We start from the raw sequence: 25,962 nt of genomic DNA, 5'->3' as shown, positions 1-25,962 counted from the left end.
CGATCAACTGAAAGTATGGGTTCACTGTTCCAATCCTGATGTTCTAGTCATAACTGAGACTTGGCTAAGAAACTCCATTGTTTACCCTGAATTACACCTGCCAGGTTACAATCTGTTTAGACAAGATAGGTCCTGTTGGGGTGGGGGCGTGGCAATTTATTCCAGAGAACACCTTCAGTGTTCTATTGCCCTAGCGAAATCCATCCCCAACCAGTTTGACCTGCTGGTTCTGAACATAAAGCTATCAAACAATTTCTCACTGTCAGTAGCTGGCTGTTATCGGCCCCCATCAGCTCCAGCTTCTACCCTAGCAACCTTAAGCAGTGCTCTAGCCCCTTTCACCAAATCAGAGCTTGCCATTTTGGGTGAGCTAAACTGGGACATGCTTAAGCCAGCTGACAAAGTTCTTCTACAGCTTGATTCATTAAATCTCCATCAAATCATCTGTTCTCCTACTAGGTATGACCCCAAGGACCCTGAGGCCACATTAATTGATCTTATCCTCACAAACTCACCCCACATGTATCTGTCTGGTGTATTCTGCTGTGATATTAGTGATCATTGTTGCATTGCATGTGTCCGGTCATACTGCTCTGCTAAGCAGCCTGTCCGGATCTGTTGTGAACGTATTCTGAAAAACCTCAACATTCAAGCCTTTTTACATGACCTTGCCAACGTTGAATGGTATAGAGTCAGCCTGATCCCCTCTTTAGATGATGCGTGGAAATATTTTTATGACCTGTTCAGTACTATTATCAACAAACACGCCCCTCTCAGAAAAGTAAGAATTAAAAATAGGCATAGTCCCTGGTTTGAGCACGAACTTGCTGTTCTCCTTCAACAAAAAAATGCTGCCTGGCACAAGGCAAGGCTTTCCAGATCTCCTGCTGACTTCCTCACTTTTAGGCAAATTAGAAATAAAGCTACACAATCCGTTCGAGATCTTGAAAGAAAATAAACCTCCCACTCAGCTGCCTTTGTCACTCACTGATGGTGACGTAATAGTCACTGACGAGGCACGCATGCTCAATATTTTGAATCAGCATTTCATCAAGTCTGGTCACATTTATGATTCTGCTAATCCTCCCTCCTCCTCCTCTCACCCTACCCACTGCAAGAGCCGGGAATCCTTTGACCCTCAAAGCCCGGAAACCCTCCACTCCTTTACACAGCTTTTCACTACAAATCATTTCAGAGGGTGAGGTTTTGAAAGAGCTGCTCGGGCTGGACCCCAAAAAACCTGCAGGGTCTGATGGTCTTTCTTTTTTAAGCTTGCGGCCCCCATCATCGCAGCTCCAATAAAGGAACTTTTTAACCTGTCCCTCCGCTCAGCTGAGATTCCATCAGCATGGGAAGAAGTGATAGTGCGTGCCCTCTTCAAGGAAGGAGATCAGGCTGACCCAAACTGCTATAGACCCATTTCACTACTTCCCTGTATTTCAAAAGTGTTAGAAAAACTGGTAAATAAGCAGCTCACTGAATTTTTGAACGCTCATAATATCCTGTTTGATGTTCAGTCTGGTTTCCGTTCTGGTTTTGGTTGTGTAACTGCAACGCATAAAGTGATCAATGACATATCTTCTGCCCTCGACTGTAAACAACACTGTACGGCCATCTTCATTGATTTAGCTAAAGCGTTCGACACAGTCGACCACTCCATCCTTGTTGACAGGCTTAGCAGCATCGGGGTCTCTGGTCCCTCCCTGGCATGGTTTTCAAACTACCTCACCGATAGGGTGCAATGTGTCAGCTCTGAACAACTCCTGTCGCAGCCCCTCCCTGTCTCCAAGGGTGTGCCTCAGGGCTCAATATTAGGTCCAACTTTGTTCTCGGTGTATATAAATGATTTAGCGATCTCTGTTGGTGACTCACTCATTCACCTTTATGCCGACGACACCATTCTGTACACCTCTGGCCCTACCCCAGATGTGGTAGTCACAATTCTCCAGTCTAGTTTCAACAGCGTACAACAGGTTTTCTCCTCCCTACGCCTCATGTTAAACACCTCTAAGACCAAGGTCCTGTGGTTCAGTAAAAAGGGCTCTGTGCTCATGTCCCCTCCTCTGATCAGTACCCTCAATGGAGCGACCCTAGATCAGGTCTCTGAATATAAATACCTGGGCATATGGCTGGACAACACTCTGTCATTTTCTCAGCATATTAACAAGTTGCAATCCAAGGTCAAATCAAAAATTGGCGTTCTCTATAGAATGCGCTCCTCTTTCACTCTCTCTGCTAGACTCACCCTGGTTAAAATGACAGTTCTTCCCATGTTAGACTATGGTGAAACCATTTACCGATCTGCCTGCAAAACTACTCTGCAAAAGCTAGATGTTATCTATCACTCTGCCATCCGTTTCACTACAAATGCCCCTTTCAGAACTCACCACTGCACTTTATATTCCTCTGTAAACTGGCCATCCCATTCCCTACACACCCGTCGCAAAATACACTGGTTCATTCTAATTTACAAAACTCTCCTTGGTCTGTCACCCCCCTACCTGTGTAGTTTGTTGCAAATTGCACCTGCTGCGTACAACACCCGTTCTGCTAACCTCATCCTCCTGAAAATCCACAAAACTCATTCTGTTATCGGTCAGTCGTCATGCCATTCTGCCGTGCCCACAGACAGGAATGGCTTACAAAAAACACTAAAACTGGACAATTTCATCTCCAAGTCAGCTTTCAAGGACTCTATCATGGACATATTCACTGACACCTGCAACTGCTTCCTGAACTAGTTCTTATCCCCTGCCTGTCTGCTCCGACTGTTTTTGTTGTATTTGCTCCGTCTGTCTTTAATTTGTTCAAAGTAACTTTGTATTTATATTATCCCCTACCCCCTATCCCTCAAAAGGCTGTGCCTTCTGCCAGGTCGCCATTGTAAATAAGAATTTGTTCTTAATGACTTACCTGGTTAAATAAAGGTTAAATAAAAATGTAAATAAAATGCTTTTATGACTGGATTGTCTAACTGGCTTTATACATCTAACATGAACATGGCACAACAATAAGCAAGATCTTACTCATGGCTACCTCACATCAACCATCTTAGGCTTGCCTAACAGCTGATGGGAAAAATAACACCAAATGTTCAATTAATCCAAGAGCTGTAATTTCATTGCAGCTCAGGTAGACATGACATGAGGAAATAGCCAGCACAATACCAAAATAATGATTTGGTTCAGCAGTCATGACTGGTGAATAAAGAGAGATACTGTTGTTATATTTTGGGAGAGTGTTGGTTATTTCTTCATATTTCAGCTTTTGGTTGAACCTTAGCACATTACTATTTTTGTCTTTTGAGTTGAGCACCTCCAGGTTCTATTCGTTTCTTGGCATCCATAGGGGTTATGTGCCACTGATTTACTTGCTGCCGTTCAGTTCCACTTTACTGAAAGCTCATTGTTGTACCAGCTATGTGTGAATATGCCATTGTTTTATTCACAGTGTCTTTGGGAGCTTCCTACCATTGTGATTATGTAGGGCCTACATAATCACCTACATGTATCTGATGAATGACTGCTATATATGCCTACAATATAGGCATGTAGGCATATATAGCAGTCATTCATCAGATACATGCTGGGGTGAGACTCTTAACACGTTCACTGCCGTGGACGAGGCTCGCATCTCTGCATGCCTCAAAGACATTGGCGACTGGATGTCTGCCCACCACCTCAAGCTCAACCTTGGTAAAACAGAGCTACTCTTCCTCCCAGGAAAAGACTGCCCTCTCGCAGATCTCTCCATCTCCATTGACAACACCACTGTACTTCCCTCCCAAACAGCTAAGAACCTTGGGGTGCTCCTTGACAACCAGCTGTCTTGCTCAGCCAACATAGCTGCTACAGCACGCTCCTGTAGGTTCTCTCTCTACAACATCCGCAAAATCCGTCCCTTTCTCACAAGAGAAGCGACTCAACTCCTGGTCCAGTCTCTTGTCTCCTCCCGCCTGGACTACTGCAACGTGCTCCTGGCCGGCCTACCTGCCACCGACATCCGACCGCTTCAGCTCATTCAGAACGCTGCAGCCCGTCTGGTATTCAACCAACCCAAATTCTCTCACGTCACTCCCCTCTTCCAGGAGCTCCACTGGCTTCCCATCTCAGCCCGCATCAAATTCAAGTCACTGGTACTGGCCTACAGGGCAGTACACCAGTCAGCTCCCCTGTACCTGCAATCTATGGTCAGGTTCCAAACCTCTCAGCGCTCCCTTCGCTCCTCCACCAGTGCAGGTCGCCTCGCCCCTCCTTCGCTACGGGGGCTCAAAAGTCGCTCATCCCGATCTCGACTCTTCTCGTCCCCGGCACCTCAATGGTGGAACGAGCTTCCACCTTCGGTTAGGACGGCTGAATCACTGCCGATCTTTCGGAAAAGACTAAAGACTCACCTTTTCAAGCTCCATCTGGGCCCTTCTTGATCTAACTTCGTTCTCTCTCTTTATTTAAAAAAAAAAAAAAAAAAAAAACCTAACCTAAACTTGTACCACTGTTCCTTCAGAAGTTGTAGTTGTCATAGACTGTGCTCCATAGTTGATTGCTCTATTGCGGACAAAAAATGTGTTATTGTAAGTCGCTTTGGATAAAAGCGTCTGTCAAATGACGTAATGTAATGTAATGTAATGTAAATGACATCTTTTCAAGTCAACTTGGCATATCAGGGCTTGTGGAGACTTTGATTACGCCAGGTGAGCAGTATGGAAGCATTTTATGTTTTTTTAATGTTTTTTTTTTTTACATTTTTGCTCATGGCCCCCTTCACACTCAGCAGACAGCTCTCTGTGCCTGCCGCAGCTGGACTGCAGTTCTATACTGTATCTGCACGATGCGTCCAGAGTGATTTACCCAGTACACTGACTGTATGCAAGTACCCCATAGGACCCCACTTCAAACAAACCGAACTATCCCTTTAAAAGACAGCAATGAGATGAGTCGGCTTCAGGGTAGAGGCTGTATAACACCTGGAAATTGAAACGAGAGGTGATCAGTGATTATGTTAATATGACCGGGGGTGTGCCTGGCAACTATGATGAAATGATGGGTAAAGGCCTAAACATGGTCGTCCGTCAGAGCCTCGCCCCGCCCTCCCCGTAGGACGGCGGGTGGAGCGCCGTCCTACGGGGAGGGGGCGCCGTCGGCTGACGGGGGCTGCTCGAAAATGTGACTTCACGGCGAGGATACGTGCATGACGTCAGCTGCAGGAGAGTTGTGATTGGCCGTTGCCTTGGCTTATCGTCGTGAAGTCGCATTTCAAAGCATGATGTTAGATTATAACGAACTAGTTGTGTGGCTTAGCCTTCCCAAATGTTGAGGGTCGTTTTTTAGAATTTAATACATAGAATTGGGAACGTTACATTCAATTTCATTCAGACTGCCTGGCACACAATCTCCGCCATTTTCACACGGAGCTTCCACAGGAGGGAGGGAGGGAGGGCGTAGTGGCGTCCGAGCATGTAGGGCTAGCTGGCGCCGGCAGACGGCGAGACGGCTCCAATTCGAGGCGGACGGACGACCATGTTTAGGCCTTAACGGAAAGCCAACTTAGGCGCCTGACGAAAGGCATGATGGCCAGTGCAAAGAGAGGTTTGGGAGTTGCCCGTTCCAGCGCAATGTGTAAATCGCCTTGGGTGCTCTCAATTTTAACGCCAGGAAATAGCTGGTCTTAGCGCAAACGCAGACGTACGCCTGAGCGGAGACAGTTTCCACATCTCCGTGCAGTGCAGGAAATACTTGCTTGGATCCATTTACGCACGGCATGGATGTCACTCCACTCGCGCCTGCACACACTCTTCTCTCCTCGGAATGCCACGTTGATTTTCAACTATTGCCTACATTGCAGAAAAAACACACCTTGATTTAAAAATGAGAATTCGTTTGTGATGGTTTTATTAGGCTACATAATTCCCGACCATACAGGTCTGTGGTGTAACATTAGATTACTTTAGGTAGGAGAGGGTAGGAGAAAATACAAAGCAAATGCAACCATTATACGTTTAATAGCACCGCAATAGCCCTCTCCACTTCCCTCGTCGGGGGAGAGAGACACCCTCTCCCCATCAAGCAGACAGTGACGGAAGCATGTGTCTTTATGTGCGCCAAGGGGAAAATGACGGGCTAAATTGGTGGGATTCGATGTACTGTATATAGAAACAAATGGAAAATACCTGATTAATAAAATGTGTGCTGGTGGAACGAAATTCAACTTCAAATAGAGCAGCATCACTCATCGCTGGCTCTCAGTACGCTGCGCAATTACGCATGCAGTATATGCCCGCAGCGGAGATGCAGGAGAAGAGAGCCCGAAAAGGAATAGGCTAAGCATACGTCCATACAGTCAGACGTTTGGGCAGCAGCCCTTTTTCAGCGTGTGAAATGGCAATAATACACAGGTGATTCACATGTGGGCATGAGCACGTTATTTGATTTCCATGAGAGCCTCACATCTCTCTCTCCCTCTCCCCATCTCTCACATCTCTGTCCCTCTTTCTCTCTCTCACTCTCCCTCTGAGTGAGGAGGAAGCTGCTGACGTGACCACACCTCCACAATGCTTTTGGGCATAAACATGCCTATACGGAGATGTGCGCCGAGATTACCGGCGCTATTCCAGTGCAAAACGGGCGCTTACCGCCGTCGGGAAGATAGAACCTTTAGTGTTTTCTTTATAGACTAAATGTATCTATCTATCTATCTATCTCTATCTATACTATAATGACGATAGCGTCTGTCTCTCTCTCTGTTGCCTTCGCGTATCTCGAGAACCGTTGGTCGGATCGACTTGAAACTCGGGGAGTGCGCTGATGGCGACCTGACGGAGTGCAGTGCCCCGTTTTCGTACGTTTCGGACGCGAAACACGTTCGATATTTGAACATTTGTCTTCAGTTCTGCGCTCCTTCAAGCTCCAACTGATCTGGCCGTAGGGTCGTTGACAGGAGGTGAGAAAAGTAAACGCAGGGTCGTTAAGTGAGGAAAGTCAACATGGAGTCCTTGACAGTGAATGGGAGGGGGGAGGGGGGAGTGAAGTAAACATTAGAGAGGGCAGCATGAAAGGAGGAGAGATTGGTAGGAGAACATGTATTTGTAAGCTGAATAAGCAGCATTAATATTCAAGTCTGTCATGAATAAAATCAAGGGGAAAGTAGAGTAGAGCTCAGTGATCTTAGTTAAGTAAGATTTCTAAGAGATTTTTATGTGGCTATAATGGTAGGCTATAATGAGTCACACATTCAGAAATAATATCCTCTAGGCTAGGGCAACACCACTTCCGGGAACCCCCATCCTGTATAAGTAGGGTTCCCAGAGTAAAACCTGGCCATTTCCACCACTGCTTATGGATGAGTATCATCTGCTGCATGCCATCGAGAACCGTTGGTTGGATTTGACTTCAAACTTTGGGAGTGTGCCCTATTGTGCAGTGCGGTGCCCTGTTTTCGTGTAATTCAGCATAGCGCCACCTACTGGCAACATAAAAAATGTGGTTTATCTCAAGAACCGTTCCTCCGATCGACTTCAACTTTGGGGAGTGCGCTGATGGGAACTCGACACAGTGCAGTGCCGAATTTCGTGCAATTTGGCACAGCGCCACCTATTGGACACGCAAAAAGCGCTTTATCTCTATATAGTAGGGGGAATTAAGGGCAAAAAATGGCCAAATCGTTACGCGGTGGATACAAGCACCAAATTTGGTACAGACATTCTTTAGGGTGTATCTCACCATCTCAGAAGGGGTGGCCAAAAATTCGGACCCATTAAATGCTTTTTAAAAGGGGAAATCCAAAATGGCCACCAGAAATGACGCATGATTCCAAGAGGTGATATAATTCTGACATTTTGACTTAATGTGCTAATTATAGATTTTACATTTATAGTAAATAGACGAATAATAAAGGATTTGGCCAAAGCCACCAAAGAAACATGTGTTAAATATGTTTTAAACGCCTTTAAACACAAAAAATAGGCTTAAAATGTACTCCGAAAGACATGACCTTCCACATTAATCCTTCTCTGAGTGATATATTGTTAATGCCCGATATACATCATTGTTTTTAAAAACTTTTAATAGGCCCTATGAATGATTATCTATAGATAATATATTGTGACAACTTCATATGACCATAGATCAAGCCCTCAGTGGGTCACAGGCGAGACATGGCAGGTGACTAGGGTAAAAAAAATAACTAACAGCTATCACAATGAAACTTCTCCAGTTGATTACTTACATTAACACATTCACTGCCAGCTGTTTGTTTTTTTTACTGTAGGTAGGTTCTGCCAGAGGGTTTTTTTGAGGATTCTGGCTCATCTTTCAAGACCTGAGGATTATTTTCTGCTAAGATTTTGTGAACACAAAATATCTAAAAAGAACTAATAGAATGTGTGCTTTCTCTGTCTAAAAGAGTTAGTTTGTAGAGTTAGTAGTTATGTAGGCATTAGCACTTGAATACAGCATGGTTTCAGCGTCTGAAAATTTATTCTGAGATAAATGGCTTTTTGTGAAATTCGATAGAACAGTCACTTTAACCATTCATTTTTGGCATCAGTAAGACGTCAGACATCTAAACAATAGTTTTGAACAGTAATTTCCTCCATAACAGCAGGAAACACCCCTCTCCTTCAAACTCCTCCCTCCGTGTGTGTTCTTCTTGGCTGCAGCGGGCGTGTCACAAGCTCGTTTCTGTTGCTCCTGTAACCTCGCGTCACCAGGCTCACTGCTTTGCTGCTGCTGCCTGTCTGCTGGCGGCCGCTGTGCAAGTCTGGATATGGGCTCGCTCGTTTCTTGGAGTTTCGGTTGAGAGCTTTGATGAAGCTTTTGCGATTCTGGTCATATTTATGCTGCGTGTTTCAAAGTGTGTTCCACCCGTAATCTATTATGCAAATTTGCAATCCCGCACCGCCAGCAATCAGCCCGAAAACGAAAGCGTTTTCGCCAATCCATTTTCATGAGAATGGCTTCCTCACACTGCTTTTTGCTTGCCTTCCTCTAGTCAGGAGAGCACTGTCGCCACTTAGTGGGTCGGTGGAATGGGTTGTACACGTTCGGTGGCTTCAATATTTATATAAGAGATGTAAAAGGGTTAGATGCACATCCCACGGTCAAATTTTTTTTTTTCATTTTTTTGACGTATTAATACGTCATTGGCAGTCACCCGTTGGATTTTTTTTGACGGATTAATACGTCATTGGCAGTGAACGTGTTAAGACTAAGATTTTTTGTATTACAAGTTTTCTGAAATTATATGTTTAAATATGCAAATTAGGCAATATATGCGCTAATTTGCATTAATTCGCATACATTTCAGGGACATAAATGCGACTAAAGGTATACATGTGCTTTCATCAGGTGCTCTAGCCACAATGCCAGACTGTGACCATGAGGAGGCAGACACTAGAGTATGCATCCATCTGAAAGATGCTCTAGAAAAGGGTGCACAGACAATTGTAATTCAAACTGTGGATACGGATATCATAGTGATTCTCGTGGGTCTGTTTGGACAGCTAATTGAAGAGTACCCAAATATAGGCCTCTGGGTTGCTTTTGGTATGGGGAAAAACTTCCAGGAAATATGCATCAATACAATTTTCAACAAGCTGGGGAGGAAAATTAGTTTGGCTCTACCGGGATTCCACTCATTCACAGGCTGTGATACAACTTCGCAGTTCCAGGGAAAAGGCAAAAAGACAGCCTGGGCTGCATGGAAATCATTTCCAGAAGTGACAAATGCCTTCACTGCTATGATGGTTAATCCTTTTGAAGCACTTAGCCAGGAATCAAACAGTTTTGCAGTGCTAGAAAGATACACCTGTGTTCTGTATGACAAGACAACTGACATTGAAAATGTCAATGAGCTAAGGAAAAATGTCTCTCAATGGAAAACATTCCTCCCACACAGGCTGCGCTGCTACAACATTCAAATCGAGCAGTTTACCAATCTGGCATTTGGTCCAGAAGCCTGAAAGCTATGCAATGTCTACCATCTCCTGAAAGACATGGATGGATTAAAGTTGCTGATTCTTGGACACCTTTATGGACACTCTTGACAGAGGCTGCCAAAGTTTGTAGAGAACTACTCAAGTGTGGCTGCAAAGCTGAGCCTCTATGTTCGAGAAAGTGTAGATGCTGGGTTACCTTGCACAGCATTATGCCAATGTGCTGGTAATTGTGAAATGGCACACACATGAATAGTTACCAAACACTAATCACAAAAAACAGTAATAATCAAGAAGAAAATAAATAAGAAGACAGAGTGCAAAACAAAAAAGAAAATGCAGAGGGTAAAATAAGAATATGCAGAGTAAGATAAGATGCAGAGTAAAATAAATAAGAATATGCATAGAGTTAGTAAAATAAATAAGATTCAAAGAGTAAAGTATATAAAAAAGAATGCAGAAAGTAAAAATAAGATGATGTAGACTAGAGTGTAGGCTAAATGTAAACTGAAGGCAGACTGCAAAATAAGCCAGGAATGCAGACAGCAGTTTTCAACTGTTTAAAAAGCCATTTAAATGTTCTTCAACATGGCCCCTTCCTAAAAAGTTGAATAAACAAGCAAACAAAGAAAAAATTATAATAATAATAACCCCTTCTATGATATAACAAGGAGCACTCAATGTACGTACCAAATAATACGCTTTATGACGTCCCTTTTACAGTATGTCATCTTTTGTGTCAACTGCGGCCATTTAGAATTTAGCCAAAAACTCACTTCCTGTTTAAAACTTTTTGGCCACCCCTTGTAGGATGTGTTAAGATCACCCACGAGACATTTGTATAACATTTTATGCCTTTATGAGATTCTTTAGGCTTTTTGAGTCAATCGCCAACACTGTAGGCGGACCATTTTCAATTGTGTCAATAATTCACTTCCTGTATAAGATTTGTTTGGGCACCCCTTCTAGGCTATCTCAAGATGACCCAAGGGACATGTGTTCCAAATTATATGCTTTTTGGAGATTATTTTGGTGTCTTTTGAGTCAACGGTCAACAGTTTAGGTGGCCATTTTGAATTTTGTCAATAACTCACTTCCTGTTTAAGATTTTTTTGGGCACCCCTTCTAGGATGTTTTAGGATGACCAAAGGGACATATGTGCCAAATTTTATGCCTTTATGAGATTCTTTAGCCTTTTTGAGTCAATTGCCAACACTGTAGGTGGCCATTTTCAATTTTGCCAATAATTCACTTCCTGTTTAATATTTTTCGGGCACCCCTTCTAGGATGTCTTAGGATGACCCAAAGGACATGTGTTCCAAATTTTATGCTTTTTGGAGATTCTTTTGGTGTCTTTTGAGTCAACGGTCAACAGTTTAGGTGGCCATTTTGAATTTTGTACATAACTCACTTCCTGTTTAAGATTTTTTTGGGCACCCCTTCTAGGATGTTTTAGGATGACCCAAGGGACATATGTGCCAAATTTCATGCTTGTATCCACCGCGTAACGATTTTTCCCTTAATTCCCCCTACTAATAGCCATTCATCTGATCGACTTCAAACTTCAAACTCGGGGAGTGCGCTTAGGGGGACTCAACGGAGTGCAGGGAGCTGAATTCCGTGCAATTTGGCATAGCACCACCTACTGGCAACACAAAAAGCGGTTTATCTCGATAGCCATTCATCTGATCGACTACAAACTTCAAACTCGGGGAGTGTGCTTAGGGGGACTCAACGGAGTGCAGGGAGCTGAATTCCATGCAATTTGGCATAGCGCCACCTACTGGCAACAGAAAAGCGGTTTATCTCGATAGCCATTCATCTGATCGACTACAAACTTAGGGAGTGTGCTGCTGGGAACCTGACAGAGCAGTGCCGAATGTTGTGCAATTTGGCACAGCGCCACCTACTGGCAACACAAAAAGCAGTTTATCTCGAGAAACATTTGTTCGATTGACTTCAAACTTGGGGAGTGCGCTGCTCGGACCCCGATGGAGTGCGGTGCCGCATTTCATGCAATTTGGACTTATTCCAGGACTGTCTGTATGTCTGTCCTTCGCGTATCTTGAGAACCGTTTGTCGGATCGACTTCAAACTTGCGCTTAGGGGGGACCTGACAGAGTGCAGTGTGTGTGCAGGGGGGAAGCGCCCACCCACGGGGTGGTGCATGGGGGAATGGGCACTGCACTAGTATCCTAAATAGGCTATATATTTTCATAGTCTCTTTTAACACACTCTACCCATATTTATAAAAGAGTTTATACTATGTTTTTGTTCAATTCAAATGTTTAATTGGTCAAGTTATTGCCAAGTGAAAATCCAGAGGGGCTGAGGGGGGCTGCGTCAGAAAGGTGCAGGGGCTGCCCTGCCCCAGCCCGTACATCATTTCCTGAGCCAACCCCTTTCTCTCAATGACAGCCATCAAAATAAGAATAGTAGCGAACTGTCACAAAGGTATGGTACATTTTTGGAAAGGGTGAATGTAAACAGGCACTCAACATCTGTATTGTGCTTTTCTGACTCTGGGATCAGACAGTGAAGTGTGTGAATGGAGTGAACAGCTGACTGTGGAGGACGAACGCGTCAGCATGCAATGTTTTATAAATGAGGCCCCTGAGGACCCAGTGGAAGCTTATACCCTGTAACCCACCTGTGTGCTCTAATGACAGAGCAAGTCTAACATGAAGGAGAATGGAGCGTTTGTGTACAGTATTTGTGCCCCATGTGTATTTCAGACAGTAAGACAGACACCCACCTCTCAGTCTGGTCACCAGTGCTGCCAGTACCAGTACAATGACCATGAGCCGGGTGGGGGGTACAATGAATAATTAACAGAATGGGTAAGCCACATCCAACAAAACGTCAAACACACAAAACAGCAGTGTTGGGCAAGTTACTTTCAAAATGTAATATACTACATATTACAAGTTACTTACATTTGAAAGTAATAAGTTACTTTACAATATTACTTTCTGTGTAGAGTAACTCGTTACTTATTACACTACTTTTGCATTACTTTACCAAAACAGCAGCAGAATGACATCGCTGCCCCAGAACCATCCCGAAAAATAATTTCAACCACCTTGAAGTCAGTGTAAACAATCCAAAATTCTAAATGTTATTCTTTTCCTTTGTTATTGTCATCTATAGTGGTTATTTGCATAAAAACACACAGTTTGATTAGGAAATGATTGTATGTTTTTTTAAATATGTGCTTTGATTTAATAAAATGTAACTCAATTTGTAACTTGAGTTACTTGACAAAGTAACTGGTATAATATTACTGAAATCCTATAAGTAATAAGTTATATTACTGAGTTACTGCTAATAAAGTAAAGTAATATATTACATGTAATATGTTACTTTTGTAATGAGTTACCCCCAACACTGCAAAACAGGTTTGTACATCTAAGACACACACTACAAATTCAGATTAGAAATCCCACTCCGTTTATCACTGGTCCTGCTTCCAGAAGTAAATATCCCATTCAGATATTCCAATTAAAAGAGCTTTAAGGTTTAAACCAAATCAAACAGCTACTAGTCCCCCCATCAAGCATTTACATTTTCTGTGAAGCCTGAGGGGAGGAAATTGGAAATACATTAATGATGAAACAAAATAAACAAGAAGGAAATATAGCTGCATGGCAGTGATGCGATGAGTAATGATACTTTAAATCTTTGTTCAACTCGTACCAATATCTGCATATTGGCTGATCAGTGATTTCTATCCACCTTATTTCTAGCTGCGATGATGCCTTATGTGAAATAGGGGTGCTTCTTCCGGTGTCATCCTCCCAGCCCCCTCCCTCCTCCTCCCAGCCCCCTCCCACCGTTACGTTGTTGACACGGACACAATATAGCCCGCCTGTAAACGATGTTTCAAAGCTGGAGGCAGGCGAACCGCGAACGGAGCAAATCTCATCCAGCTTGGCCACAAATCTCACCAATAAATATCCCGAGTTGTTCAAAGAGCAACAGAAATAATGTGACAGATAACATTATTACATTCACTCAAATAAGTCGTCAAACCAGTGTTGTGACAAGCAACCTTTTTTCCAGTGTCGGAGTTTTGAGGAAATGCGCCAGTTGCAACAATCAGTCACGTTCTAGACTGGACCTTGTACCCATCATTATTTTATAGCGGGGCATTCAAAAATAAGGTGGATAGGCTCATTTATATCTGCATATTGGCTGATCAGTGATTGCTATAGGCTCACTTGCATATTGGCTGATCAGTGATTGCTATAGGCTCACTATGAAGGCACTGATGCCTGTATTACCGACAGGGGTGAGGACTCATGCCCCAGGGCCACCAGGGGCCCTAAAATATTCTGGGCCATATCTTAAGCCTAGTGCAAGGACATGGGCCAGGGCAAGCGTTATCTTTGCTAGTTTCTAGCACTAGAAATCTCCCTCTTTTTTTTTTAATTACCACTGGGTCACTGAAACACCAAAACATGTACTGACCCAGTGACTGCAGTAACAACATAGATGGGAGTCTTTCCATCTCAAATACCTTCAATTCTGTTTATTTAACAACAATCTATGTTCAATTTATGTATTTATTTCTATTGTTTATTCCTGGAAAAATCTAAAACATGGCACAAGAAAGTCAGCAGGCCAAAAGTAAACAATAAAGAAACATTGCTTCTTGGATACTTGGAGCAAGTTTTAATCACAAAGTACATGTGTACTGATTTGAAACAGGTTAACAAACAATGTACATCTTCAATTGTATCAACTTTATACAATTGAAGATGTACATTGTTTGTTAAATCATCAGTACACATGTACTTTACTTCATGATTAAATCTTGCTCCAAGTATCCAAGAAGCTCCTTTTTCTCTTTATTATTGTTTATTAAACCACAGATGAAAGATTAGTCAACTATAGCCCCAGACACACCAAGCCATCGATAGTCGACTAGTCGAGTACTCTGAGAAAGCCCTAGTGCTTGGCCTAGTCTCAACAAACAGCATTAACAAACAATGACACATGCCAGCCACTTCAATTACATTTTTAGAAATGAAATGACTATTTGACATGTCTGTCTGAAGTTTCCATGTTTTATTTTAAGGGAAGTATATTTACTATTATATTTACAGTGACAGTTCCACTTGTAACTTGAATACATTTTTCTATTTGAACTCTTGTCACGGTTCCATGCTAGGTGACCGATGGCTTCCACAGGAACATAGTGGTTTCACAATGTGATAGTTTATGGTAAGTCATTGTTCTAACAATGTAACATTGTTAGAACAATATACTAGTACTAACTACTACTACTACTACTAATAATAATAATAGTAACAATGATAACAACAACAATAACAATATTAATAGTAGTAGTAAGGTCTCGACCGAGTTTTAAGATGGGGAGACCAGTCATAGCCAATCAGGCCAGGACATCTGTCAAAACATCGGTGATGTCATACTCGCTGATGTCATCGGTGATGTCATCGGTGATGTCATAATACCACTGTGATGTCATCTGTGATGTCATGAATCCCTATTTGTAGAGCCAATCAACAAAGAGGACACGAGCACTATATAAACGTGGTCATCACGGCATCATCATCTTTCCTGATTGTTCATCTCAGTGGCTGATCGTCTTCTCCGGAGCTGTGTTTCGCCCCACCCACCTCCCCAGTCCACCACCAACGTCTTGACTCCTGAATAATTCCCTATGGGGGGGATTCTCTATCCTAGACTGAGCAGATGCCCTCCTCTCTCACCACAAGAAGAGGGTCATCTTACCACAGAGTCATTATGCCAACAATTAGTTGCCATGCTATTTGTGAATAACGCTTGCTTGTCAAATTTTACCCACTGGTCTCTCATGATTGAAATAATAATAATAATTATTATTATTATTATTATTAGCAGCATAGCATTGTTACAATGTGCTTCACATAAAACTGAAAATGAAAGTAAAATGAGTAGACAGAATCAAACGCATTGTAACACAAAGCTTGACATGAAATTAAATTAAAGTGCAGTGAAAATAAAACAATAGGGGAATAAAACACCAACGGATATGAATAAAAGGCCTTTCGAAAGAAGAATGTTTTAATAAGCGATTTAAAAGAAGATACTGATTTAGCAAGCCTGAACTCCTCAGGCAACTCAATCAAATTTCCCAAGGGATAAATGAATGGGAAATTTACTTACTAATAGCCAACATTTCAACTCTATTCAACAGGCACAGATCACACAAGATCTCACAGCAAAACAGCAGCCACCAGTCTGATGGATACAAATCTGTCAATCAGAACAAAACTCAGTCATTTCAACTAGCATGGCACACGAAAGAAGGCGCTGATGGTTTCTTAAAGGATAAACGCTGGTGTAATTTCATTTTTTACCAATATCATTATTGCAGATGAAAAGATTGCAGAGAGATACTGCAGCAGTGACTGATGTAATTCATAATTTTAAATTACATGTACATATTGTACTTTAACATGACTTTATGAGGCCACAATCATTGCAGTTGCAATCAAAAAATGTTTTCCCATTCTGCCAGAGTTTAACATAAAAAGAACATTGCATGTATTTGCTTCTTCACTGCCACCATAAGTAACAGCACGCAGTGAATATACTGCACACAGTGAATATAATTCACACAGTGAATATACTGCACACAGTGAATATACTGCACACAGTGAATATACTGCACACAGTGAATATACTGCACACAGTGAATATACTGCACGCAGTGAATATACTGCACACAGTGAATATACTGCACACAGTGAATATAATTCACACAGTGAATATACTGCACACAGTGAATATACTGCACACAGTGAATATACTGCACACAGTGAATATACTGCACACAGTGAATATACTGCACGCAGTGAATATGCACACAGTGAATATACTGCACACAGTGAATATACTGCACGCAGTGAATATACTGCACGCAGTGAATATACTGCACGCAGTGAATATAATTCACACAGTGAATATACTGCACACAGTGAATATACTGCACACAGTGAATATACTGCACACAGTGAATATACTGCACACAGTGAATATACTGCACACAGTGAATATACTGCACACAGTGTGAATATACTGCACACAGTGAATATACTGCACACAGTGAATATACTGCACACAGTGTGAATATACTGCACACAGTGAATATACTGCACACAGTGAATATACTGCACACAGTGTGAATATACTGCACACAGTGAATATACTGCACACAGTGAATATACTGCACACAGTGAATATACTGCACACAGTGAATATACTGCACACAGTGAATATACTGCACACAGTGAATATAATTCACACAGTGAATATACTGCACACAGTGAATATACTGCACACAGTGAATATACTGCACACAGTGAATATACTGCACACAGTGAATATACTGCACACAGTGAATATACTGCACACAGTGAGTATACTGCACACAGTGAATATACTGCACACAGTGAATATAATTCACACAGTGAATATACTGCACACAGTGAATATAATTCACACAGTGAATATACTGCACACAGTGAATATACTGCACACAGTGTGAATATACTGCACACAGTGTGAATATACTGCACACAGTGTGAATATACTGCACACAGTGAATATACTGCACACAGTGAATATAATTCACACAGTGAATATACTGCACACAGTGAATATACTGCACACAGTGTGAATATACTGCACACAGTGAATATACTGCACACAGTGTGAATATACTGCACACAGTGAATATACTGCACACAGTGAATATACTGCACACAGTGAATATACTGCACACAGTGAATATACTGCACACAGTGAATATACTGCACAGTGAATATAATTCACACAGTGAATATACTGCACACAGTGAATATACTGCACACAGTGAATATACTGCACACAGTGAATATAATTCACACAGTGAATATACTGCACACAGTGAATATAATTCACACAGTGAATATACTGCACACAGTGAATATACTGCACACAGTGTGAATATACTGCACACAGTGTGAATATACTGCACACAGTGTGAATATACTGCACACAGTGAATATACTGCACACAGTGAATATAATTCACACAGTGAATATACTGCACACAGTGAATATACTGCACACAGTGTGAATATACTGCACACAGTGAATATACTGCACACAGTGAATATACTGCACACAGTGTGAATATACTGCACACAGTGAATATACTGCACACAGTGAATATACTGCACACAGTGAATATACTGCACACAGTGAATATACTGCACACAGTGTGAATATACTGCACACAGTGAATATACTGCACACAGTGAATATAATTCACACAGTGAATATACTGCACACAGTGAATATACTGCACACAGTGAATATACTGCACACAGTGAATATACTGCACACAGTGAATATAATTCACACAGTGAATATACTGCACACAGTGAATATAATTCACACAGTGAATATACTGCACACAGTGAATATAATTCACACAGTGAATATACTGCACACAGTGAATATACTGCACACAGTGAATATACTGCACACAGTGAATATACTGCACACAGTGAATATACTGCACACAGTGAATATACTGCACACAGTGAATATACTGCACACAGTGAATATACTGCACACAGTGTGAATATACTGCACACAGTGAATATACTGCACACAGTGAATATAATTCACACAGTGAATATACTGCACACAGTGAATATACTGCACACAGTGAATATACTGCACACAGTGTGAATATACTGCACACAGTGTGAATATACTGCACACAGTGAATATACTGCACGCAGTGAATATACTGCACACAGTGTGAATATACTGCACACAGTGAATATACTGCACACAGTGAATATACTGCACACAGTGAATATACTGCACACAGTGTGAATATACTGCACACAGTGAATATACTGCACACAGTGAATATACTGCACACAGTGAATATACTGCACACAGTGTGAATATACTGCACACAGTGAATATACTGCACACAGTGAATATACTGCACACAGTGTGAATATACTGCACACAGTGAATATACTGCACACAGTGACACCGGGTGGTACTTCCCATTAGGGGGCATCCGGGTAGTGCAGCGGTAGATTCCCTGCCTAGCAAAATAAGTAGCAGGTTGGAGCCTCCGTGTTACCTCCGGCTGGGTTGGGCGGCCATACAGGCACAATTGGAACTACTAGCCGATCGGAACGCAGCCCGTGTCTGCAAGTGGGAAGCCGGATTAAGGGTGTCCTGGTCACAGCACTAGCGCCCCCTCTGGTCAGTCAGGGGGCCTGTTCGGGGGGAACTGGGGGGAATAGCGTGAGCCTCCCACGTGCTATGTCGCTGTCAGGTGAAAAGAAGCAGCTGGCGACTGCACATGTATCGGAGAAAGCATGTGCTAGTCTACAACTCTCCCCAGATCAGCAGAGGTGGTGGAGCAACGACCAGGACAGCAGGGGGAATTGGCAAAGTACAATTGTGGAGAAAACCGGATGGAGGAAATAATAATAATGATAATAACAATAACATGCAATAATTGGCTGCGTGACAAAAACTTTTGAAAAACTGCAATACAGTGTTCAACATAATGTACTGTATTTACTTTGGTTACGTTAGAAAAACTGCAATACAGTGTTGAACATGATGTATGATGTTAAGGTGCTTTCACACTGGCGCCCCGGTACCGTTCCCGAGCACACTTGTCTCCAAATTGACCCCAGTTTCGGAACGTTTGATGAGTGTGAAACGTTGCGTTCCGTTCCGTTCTGCGCCCGGGCGCGCAACAGGGAACCGTGACAGGATCCACTTGAAAAGGTGGTCTGGGGAGCGCTTTGGCGTGCCTGAGCACGGAACACTTGCGAGTGTGAAAGCCAACTGTTCCGAACCACATAGACAACACACGGAGCAAGGATACACTGCAGGCATTGTTGATGACACAAGTGCACTCTGTTTAGTTTCCGAGCGCAGAAGAAATGTTGTAATGTGAAAGCTGACCAGCGGGGGAGAGGGGAGGGGGGGCAATCGTTTCTGGGTGCGGAACGGAACGAAAGCAATCGTTCCCAGTGAGAAAGCACCCATATACCTTTTTTACATCAAAAGTCCCACTAGTACATGTGTTTTGTTACCCAGGAAAGCAGCAGGGGGTAGCAGCAGCAGCATCACCTTTTAAACTTTTATATCGGTTGGCTGGGCTGTGTGGGGTGCATGACGAGAGACACTTTTGTTTCTCGCCATATTCCATCAAAGTAAAATTAACTGTTAAGAATCAGCCTGTGGGAATCACTGAATCTCTACTGACTCACGCTGGAAAAGGGGCGGCAACTCAGGAGGACGAGAGGCAAGGTCGGAAAATCACGCTTTGGACCACTGCCAAGATTTATATCGCCCTGACGTGCAGAGCCGTCCCGTAAAAACCCACCTAACTTGCAGGGTCATTCTATCAGCTAAACGGCCTGGCTTGGAAACTTTTAGACTGAAGAAAATGCCACTAGTTTCTGGATATTAGTGGGATTTTTGGCCAGTCTAAAAGGGGCTTTAGTCAATGTCTATACTTGTTTTTAATGTATTTTTGAAAACAATGGGATTACTTTCCGGGAGATAGGACAAGCCTGCACTGGACAGACAAAAGCAGCTGGGTTTAGACTGTTCACAGGCAGTAATGGAGATAGGAAAATAGTAAAATTACACCAGTGTTATCCTATAACTTAGTGACACTAGAGGGACCAGGGTGCTAAGCCTTTACCTTCGGTAGGGGAGCCCATTTCCCATGAGGGGGTAAAGATGCCTCTCCAATTTCTAAGGCTCCTCTCCTCTCTCTCAGAAGGGTCTGACAATAAGATGGGAGGAGGCCATGTATTGCAATGAGCAGACATCGGGGGAAAGGCAATGGGATAGAGACAGTCCGCATGTCTGGGAACGCCCAAACAGGCTCTGGGAACGCCCACAATAGACGCTGGGTTAGCCTGGGGGCGGGGTCAGGGTGGGGTAAATTCCCCCGTTCTATCCATTCAGCAAAGTTAGAATTTAGCTGATAGCCCAGCCCAGGCAGACACGATCGGGGATTTAACCACCGCAGTAAACGCACATCTGAGCAGACGTCTTGTGTTCTGCTCTAGAACCCCCAAACATGTAGTTTAGAGCCGCAGCACCGTCTTTTGCTGAGTCAGCCCATGAGATATATCGGCGGTTTTACCCCACTCGCGCGCCAGCCGTTACACATTTTGTGGGCGTTCCCAGACATGCGGACTGTCTCTATGAAGGGAAGACAAAATGGTTGACACAGATGATGCACAGATGAAGTAGCAGTGAAATGTGCAAAGTTGGAATTGGTAAAGAGGTGGACAGGAATGGCAACAACTACCAAGCAGTGTTGATGATGTCCTGGCCTACACATTATATTCTACAGACTTTAAAAAAGTCTTTGTTGCAGATCCCAACAAAAATGACACCATAATCAATGTAATGTTTTTCAATGAAAATTAGAATGATGATGTAAAAGTAAAAGCTATCATTCCCCCTGATATCGCAAATCATACCGCAATTGCAATATCAGTCAAAATAAGTCAGCGCAGTCAGATATTTTTTCAAAATTGTGCAGTGGTACCCTGTGGTAGAGTTCTCCGTTTCAGCAAATAGGTCGGGCCGGCCTGGGCTCGGGCTGAGCAAAAAAAAATTGTTTTTATGCATTTACAGTAGGCCAGATACTCTCTCTTTATTCTCTCTCACTCTTTTCCATGCTTACACACACGCACGCACATACACAGCTTAGATCTCAGTTTCAGCCTGAGCCCGACGGAACCCGACCCAGCCCGACAATTTATGCTAATTGGTCGGGTCAGGCTCGGGCTTCAACTTACTAGGTTCGGGTTGGGTTGGGTTTGAATTTATTTTCAGGCCCGTTGAGAACTCTACGCTGTGGTATGTGCTAGGGGTGGGAATCACTGATGCCCCACGATACGATATTATCACGATACTTAATTCACGATCCGATATATTGAGTATTGCGATATTGCGATATATTGTGATTTATTACCTTTTTTCAACTGCAAATGATGTCCCAAAGGTAAAAAACTTTGTCAACATCTGTTTTATCTAATCAGATAAAGTTTCCAGTCTGTTCATCTCACTTTTGGGATTGTCAAGCAGACAGACTGACCAACACTGTCATAAAAACCTGTCATAAATGTTGCATGCACTTCACATTTTGTATAATAAAATATCACGATACTTGGCATTCGATACGATACGATATATTGCCCACAAAATATCACGATACTATGCTGTATCGATTTCCCCCCACACCTCTAGTATGTGGTGGAATAGGTCATTTAACTGATACAAGTGCCAGGGCATTAGCCAGGAATGTGTTTTTTTTTACTAGTCTCTTGACAAAGGAAAACATTTAGGGGGTCATTGTGTGGGTGGGAGAGGAGAGGGGGGCTAGTGGCTGACGTATCTGGTCCACTCTGATGTCGTTTTCACATTTTAAACGAAACAAATGTATTCTGCAGAAATGGCAAATGGCAACACCAGACTCTCTGAATAAAAAAAGACAAAAAAAGGGCAGGATGCAATTCTGGAACCAGGCTACTACTCAAGCCTGCTCAACCTCTCTGGGGAACTCAATCAAGGTATGAAGCTGGAAGCTATGTCACAGGCCAGGCAGAGAGGAGCTCGTCTGAGTCAAAGTCAAGTGGACAAATGTGTATTAGTAATAAAGTTCCTACCTTTCTTAGGGGCTGTACGTGATGAGGGGCTGAAGAACTTCTTAACAGTGGTCACTTTGCGCGTCTTCTCATTGGTCTTCTTCTCCTCAAACTTTGAGAAAGGCCCTAAAGAGGACTGGCTGGGCTGGGCCTGTGGTGGTGTGGACTGGGACTGGGACTGTGCTCCCTGGCTACTGGCATATGCTGCCTCCTCCTCTCGCTGCAACCTATGGAGGGACCATGGAGATGTTCCAGAACATATGAAAAATTGAAGGGGAAAATCATAATAGTAGGTTTCAAGAAGAACAAACAGGTGAACAAAACCTGGAGCACAATTAGTCCATTGTTTGCATCTTGTCCAAATAATGTTGGCTGTCAGGCTGTCACTGAGACACTGCCAGCAGCACTGGCCTACAACTTGTGGGAGCTGAGATCTACCATACTGACAGCACATATTAACATTTTTACTTAAAGGAGAACTTCACTGAAAATCTCCCATTCAAATTGGCAAAGGACCGCCTCACCTATCTTGGCTTGACCATACTCAGAGATCCTAAGCTAATATTTAAATTGAATTTTGGTGACTTTGTTCTAAGACTTAAACAATGTATAGAAAACTGGAAAATCCTGCCTTTGTCTATGATTGGCCGTATAAATTCAGTTAAGATGGTCTCACTTCCCAGGTTCCTCTGTGTCAAAATCTTCCCATCTTCCTTACATCAGATTTTTTCAAAGAACAGGGCCCGTATTTATCAAGCATCTCAGAGTGCCATTTTAGTCGTAAGTGCTGAGAATTTGTGAAATTTAGTCCTACTCTCACACTTAAGAATAAAAGCTTTTTATCAACCTTCTTAAGACTAGGAAACACTCCTACTCCCCCAGCTATTTAGGAGTCCTCACGAGGTGTCCTAAGTGGTTAGGAGTTGCCAGCAGGGCAATGTTGACATCATGGCATTCAGGAGACAGAGACGTGCGCGAATCTTCTCCACTAAGCACAGCGTGTCATCCTCCCTCCAATTCGGCTTTCTTTTGGATTCCATGTTTGCTCATCATACAGCCTATAGAACCTGGCTATATAGGGTAGTCAATTGACAGAACACCAGTTTCGAGTCAGTTGTGGGATTAGGTAAATTGGGTGGATTAGGAAACATTTAGCCTATTCTTCAGTCATTTTCAATGTAGGCTATCTTGTATTATTTTGTTGATAATTTCTTCTGAAATTATTGGTGAATATATGCTACACTCCCATTGTGCATTTCACTGTTGAATCATCTCTATTTAGGATATTCGTGCATAAGGGATTCCATTCAGCGATTGGCCATTCCTGTGTACTTGGAATTGCGTCATCAACATTTCCCTTTACGGCACACACATCTGTCGTAAATCAGCTCTGAGATTGACACTTAGGATTCAGTCCTACACCTCGCTGAAAAGAGGGAGTGAGATGCATAATAACTGACTTTTAAGTGCAGCTTTTGGCTGGGAATTTTTTTGCTCATAAGTGTACTCTTAGCAGTGTTCTTAGGAGTAATTCTAGGAAGCTTGATAAATACGGGCCCTGGACTCCATAGTTCTCTCCTACATCTGGAATTGTCTTCATGTCATGTTGCCTTGTGTGAGCTCACTAAACCAAATTCCTATCAACAATGTTTTTTTGTTTTGTTTTTTGTTTTGTTTTTTCCCCGATTTTTTATTCCCCGTTAGTGCTAATTTTAATTTATTTATCCTGGTTGCTGCTCCACCCTCTGCCAATCTGGGGAGAGCCGAAACTGGCTCCATGCTTCCTCCGAGACATGGGCAGTAGGGGGCAAAATTTCCACTGGGGACAAGGGGGACATGTCCCCCCCACTTTTCAAAACCTTGATTCTGTCCCCCCCACTTTTTAAACTGAAAAAATCGTGGGTAAACTGAAAAAATCATGCAGCAGGCTGAAGGCAGCGGATGCCAACAGACTCAACAAACTGATCCGTAAGGCCAGGGACATTGTGGGGCTGGATCTGGGCTCTCTGACTGCGGTGTCAGAAAAGAGAACGTTATCCAGGCTACGCTCCATCATGAGCAATGACTCGCACCCACTCCACGGCGTGCTAGTCAAACACAGGAGTACGTTCAGTGAGAGACTGATTCCACCTAGATGCAATACGGAGAGGCACAGGAAATCATTCCTGCCTGTGGCCATTGGTCTATTTAATGCCTCTCTTAAAAGAGCACCTCGGGACGCTCAGTCTCCCTGAGACTGAGCCAGCCGATAGGTTAACTGTGCCTGGCTGAGCCACGTGTAACGTATAGGGCAAGCCGACTTAATATAAGTCCAGGGTGCAATAATGATAATTGGCACGGAATGTATACTTACTCTACGTATTTTGCTTACTTAGACATTCTACTTATTTTTGCTTCTATCGCATTTACTACTGTTATTCTATGCTATGTTGTGTTCTTCTGCTTATTTTGCTTAATATCGCATTTACTACTGTTTATTTTATGCTATGTGTGTTCTGTGAGCGAGCTACTGTAACTTGTCCCAATTTCTGATTCTGATTCTGATTCTGATTAATACGCTACTGTTTGACCAGCCATCATATTATGGCTGAGAATGTTAATTGAGTTGCTAATTATAAGCTATAGGCTACTCCAAAAGATTGCCACGGATTTTCTTGTCTGTAAAAAGTGCCCTCTCCAGACCCTGAATGCATTTCTAATGGCGCTCTGTATGGAAAATCCCCTTTCCAAGCCATCCCTGAAGGCAGCACTCACAGAGTTTGGCTTTTCTTAAGACTAAATAATGATATCACAACAGTATTGTAACAGCAAATTTAACTTTTGTACTAATATTATTCAGTTTGTGGAGTTATTTTTCTGTGACAAGTATCATCCAAATGTTAATTTAAATTGAGATATTCCTCTAAATCTGGCAAAAAATGTTCAAACTTTTTTGCCAGCCCCTGCCCCTCTACCATTCTCTGCATGTCCCTGCTGCTGTATAAAGGGTTAGGTGATGAAAGGAAGTGAGCATGGTAAGCAGTGAACATGGTTGAATTTCAAATAAAGCACACTAATAATAATAATAATGATAATAATAATACAACCAACGTGATTTCAATATGGCTCTGGCTTTCACATCAGTATTGTTCTATGCCTTGTTCATGTCACCTGCTTTCATAACAGAGCTCTGATGAGTTGGAGGAGGTGGTGTCTATTTAGTGATGTGTGTAGTTCTTCATAGATCTAGCCTGTTAATCTTCACCTCAGAGTGCACCAAATTGATGCATTTTACTTTAAAATGTAAAAACAAATCTTACGGGGGGGCATGCCCCCGGAC

General features: G+C 42.7%; 1 protein-coding gene across 1 annotated transcript in view; it reads right to left on the bottom strand.

Moving 5' to 3' along the window:
* rabgef1 (RAB guanine nucleotide exchange factor (GEF) 1) overlaps nucleotides 1–25,962 on the bottom strand; it is a gene marked incomplete at both ends in the record, with an annotated part of 55,925 nt that overhangs the window by 25,115 nt on the left and 4,848 nt on the right. Inside the window, 3 exons of the mRNA XM_083638861.1 lie at nucleotides 12,684–12,704; nucleotides 20,681–20,764; nucleotides 22,665–22,870. Coding sequence (XP_083494987.1) covers nucleotides 12,684–12,704; nucleotides 20,681–20,764; nucleotides 22,665–22,870 — 311 coding nt within the window. The remainder of the gene's footprint in view (nucleotides 1–12,683; nucleotides 12,705–20,680; nucleotides 20,765–22,664; nucleotides 22,871–25,962) is intronic.

Source organism: Poromitra crassiceps, assembly GCF_964638095.1.
Source record: "Poromitra crassiceps genome assembly, chromosome: 1".
NCBI lineage: Eukaryota > Metazoa > Chordata > Actinopteri > Beryciformes > Melamphaidae > Poromitra > Poromitra crassiceps.
This window is presented reverse-complemented; position numbering and strand designations above follow the sequence as displayed.